Source organism: Propithecus coquereli, unplaced genomic scaffold, assembly GCF_000956105.1.
Source record: "Propithecus coquereli isolate 6110/MARCELLA unplaced genomic scaffold, Pcoq_1.0 Scaffold92, whole genome shotgun sequence".
NCBI classification, from domain to species: Eukaryota; Metazoa; Chordata; class Mammalia; order Primates; family Indriidae; genus Propithecus; species Propithecus coquereli.
In genome coordinates, this window is record NW_012155507.1 from 1,413,403 (window position 1) to 1,415,978 (window position 2,576).

At 53.3% G+C, this 2,576-nt stretch overlaps 1 protein-coding gene across 1 annotated transcript in view; it reads left to right on the forward strand.

The window, feature by feature from the left end:
• ITGA11 (integrin, alpha 11) overlaps positions 1 to 2,576 on the forward strand; it is a 124,880-nt gene that overhangs the window by 26,297 nt on the left and 96,007 nt on the right. Inside the window, exon 2 of the mRNA XM_012664826.1 lies at positions 783 to 894. Within this exon, the coding sequence (XP_012520280.1) occupies positions 783 to 894 (112 nt within the window). The remainder of the gene's footprint in view (positions 1 to 782; positions 895 to 2,576) is intronic.

Genomic DNA, 2,576 nt, shown 5'->3' on the forward strand with positions numbered 1-2,576 from the left:
GAAGTGCTCCACAGGTGTGAGGTGTTCTTTCTTGTGATTTGCCCAAAGAGGTCAAGCAGGTAGCTCCATACAGCTTCTGGCCAGGAAGCATTAGTTAATTGACGCACGACTTACCCGAACAGGGGAGACTCCAGGGGCCGGGGCAAAGGGCTTACAGGACTTTCTCTCCGCTCTGCCTCGGCTGCCCCGGCCAAGCAGCAGCCCCTCGCTGCGGAGCCAGACAGAGCCGTGCCGACGGGATCAGAGGGAAGGGGCCAGCCAGCAGCGCCGGAGCCCCCGTGACCCCAGGCTTTCGGTGGGGAGGAGGTGGGAAGTCAGTTCCCTGACTCTTCAGCAGGCGGAGATGAAGGAAAGGGAGCAGAAGAGAGAGCAGGAGGCAGAGGGAAAAGAGGGCGAAAGGGAGAGGAGATCAACAGGAGCTAGAAGGCGCAGGCTTGAAGGAGGGAGGAGAAAGCTGCTTCCCCTGCAAGCCGAGGAATTCTCTGGAGGAGAGGCTGGGTCTTCATTCAGACTGGGTCTCCCCAAGAGCAGGTTTTATGCCACCCCTCTCAGTGTGTGGGCCCCCCCAGCACAGGGACTGAACCTCCCCCATCCCACTGTGGGCTCTGCCAGTCAGGGACTATGTCAACCAGGTCATATGGGGGCTCCCCAAGGAGGGGGGAACATACTCCCCCACGGCCAAGACCCTCCGGTAGGCGACCTGCCGGTGGGTCCCGACGCAGCCCTGGAACCTGCACCTGCACCTGTCTGACTGCCCTGCTTCTCTCCTCTTCCCACCCCAGGGTTCACAGACACCTTCAACATGGACACCAGGAAGCCCCGGGTCATCGCTGGCTCCAGGACGGCCTTCTTTGGCTACACGGTGCAGCAGCACGACATCAGTGGCAAGAAGTGGTGAGTGACAGCTGCTGCCCACACCTGGCCCCTCCAGTCTGCCCCTGAGCCCTCACACGCAGACTCTCCCATTCCCGGTGACTTGACCCCTTGTCCGGCTGGGTCAGAGGCTGCACAGGCTCTGCCCCTGACCGGGAAAGCCTGAGCATCCAATCTGCCGGCACTCTGTCGTCTCATCGTGAACGGGGAATGAATCCCCCCTTCCCTGGGCTATGTGACAGCACAGGCAGCAGGCGCTCTCCTCCCAGCCCCCTCAGGGCCCTGGTGTCTCGTCAGTGGGGGCAGCTCTCTGGTCCTGTCTGCCGGGAGAGCTGTTGGCAGGGATGCGGATGCGAGTGTGCTCACAGCTGAAACACTGGCAGGGGAGGGCAGGGGAGGCGGAGCGAGACCTAGTGGTGGAAGAGGCCTGAAAGATGCCCAGTGGCGTGTGCCTGTAGTCTCAAGCTACGAGGGAGGCTGAGGCAGGAGGATCCCTTGAGCCCAGGAGTTCAGGGCTGTGATGAGCTGTGATCACACCACTGCACTCCAGCCTGGGTGGCAGAGCAAGACCTGTCTCTAAAAAATAAATACACAAAAATAGAAGATAAAAATAAAAGATCCTCGGGATCCCCCCAGGGCATCGGCCATCAAGAGGAGGGAAGAATTTGCCTTCAATTTTTAAAGTAACTTTACTGCGGCGTATTTTATCATATAATTCGCTCATTTCAGGCGTACAAGTCAGTGATTTTCTTTTTTAGTAAATTTACCGAGTTGTACAGCCATCACCACAAATCAGTTTTAGAACGTTTTTATCACCCCGATAAGATCCCAGTAGTGTTAATTGCTGTGCCCTCCCTGACTGGTTTCTAGCTGACAAAAGGCAAGGCCTGCCTTCCTTCCTGGGCTGGAAAGGGCCAGGCCTCTGCCTGGCCCTTCGGGAAGCCCTTGCAGAGTGAAGGGACCGCATGAATACCGGCCATCAATATTCTACGCCGCCCTCTTCCCAGTCTGACCCCTGACCCCGCCCCAGCCTCTTCCCCTTCCACTTCCAACACTCGAGACACGTTGCCTGATTGCAGGTTTCCAGTTGCCCAGACCTCCTCCAAACATGCTTTTCCTCTCTCCTGTGACGCCCTCTCCTACCTTCCCCGCTCTTCCCACCCTACCATCGAATCTGGTTAACTCTTTTATATTCTTTAGTAAAGGAGTATCTTACTCATTATCTTTCTATTATGGTATAACTTACATACAATGAAGTATAGATATCTTGAGCGCATTGCTCAATGAATTTTTACATATGTGTACCACCACGTGATCACCTCCCGGGACAGGATAGACACCACTTCCAGCTTCCCGGGAGGCTCCTTTGTGCCCACTCCCCCACCCAGTCAGTGCCCCTCTAGGTAACCACTATTCTCCCATTTTAAACTTCATGTAGATGAAATAATACAGAACTTCGTATAGATGAGATCATACCTATTTTACTCAACATTATGTCTGTGAGTTTTAACATGTTGAAAGTATTAATATACTTCACACTTTTTCATTGATGGGTGATATTCCATTGTATTAATATATTAATACCACAACTTATTTATTTATTCTACTATATTTGGATTGTTTCCATTTTGGGCTATTTCGAATAGAGCCACTATTAACATTCTTGTACATGTCTTTTGATAGGCATATGTATTCATTTTTAT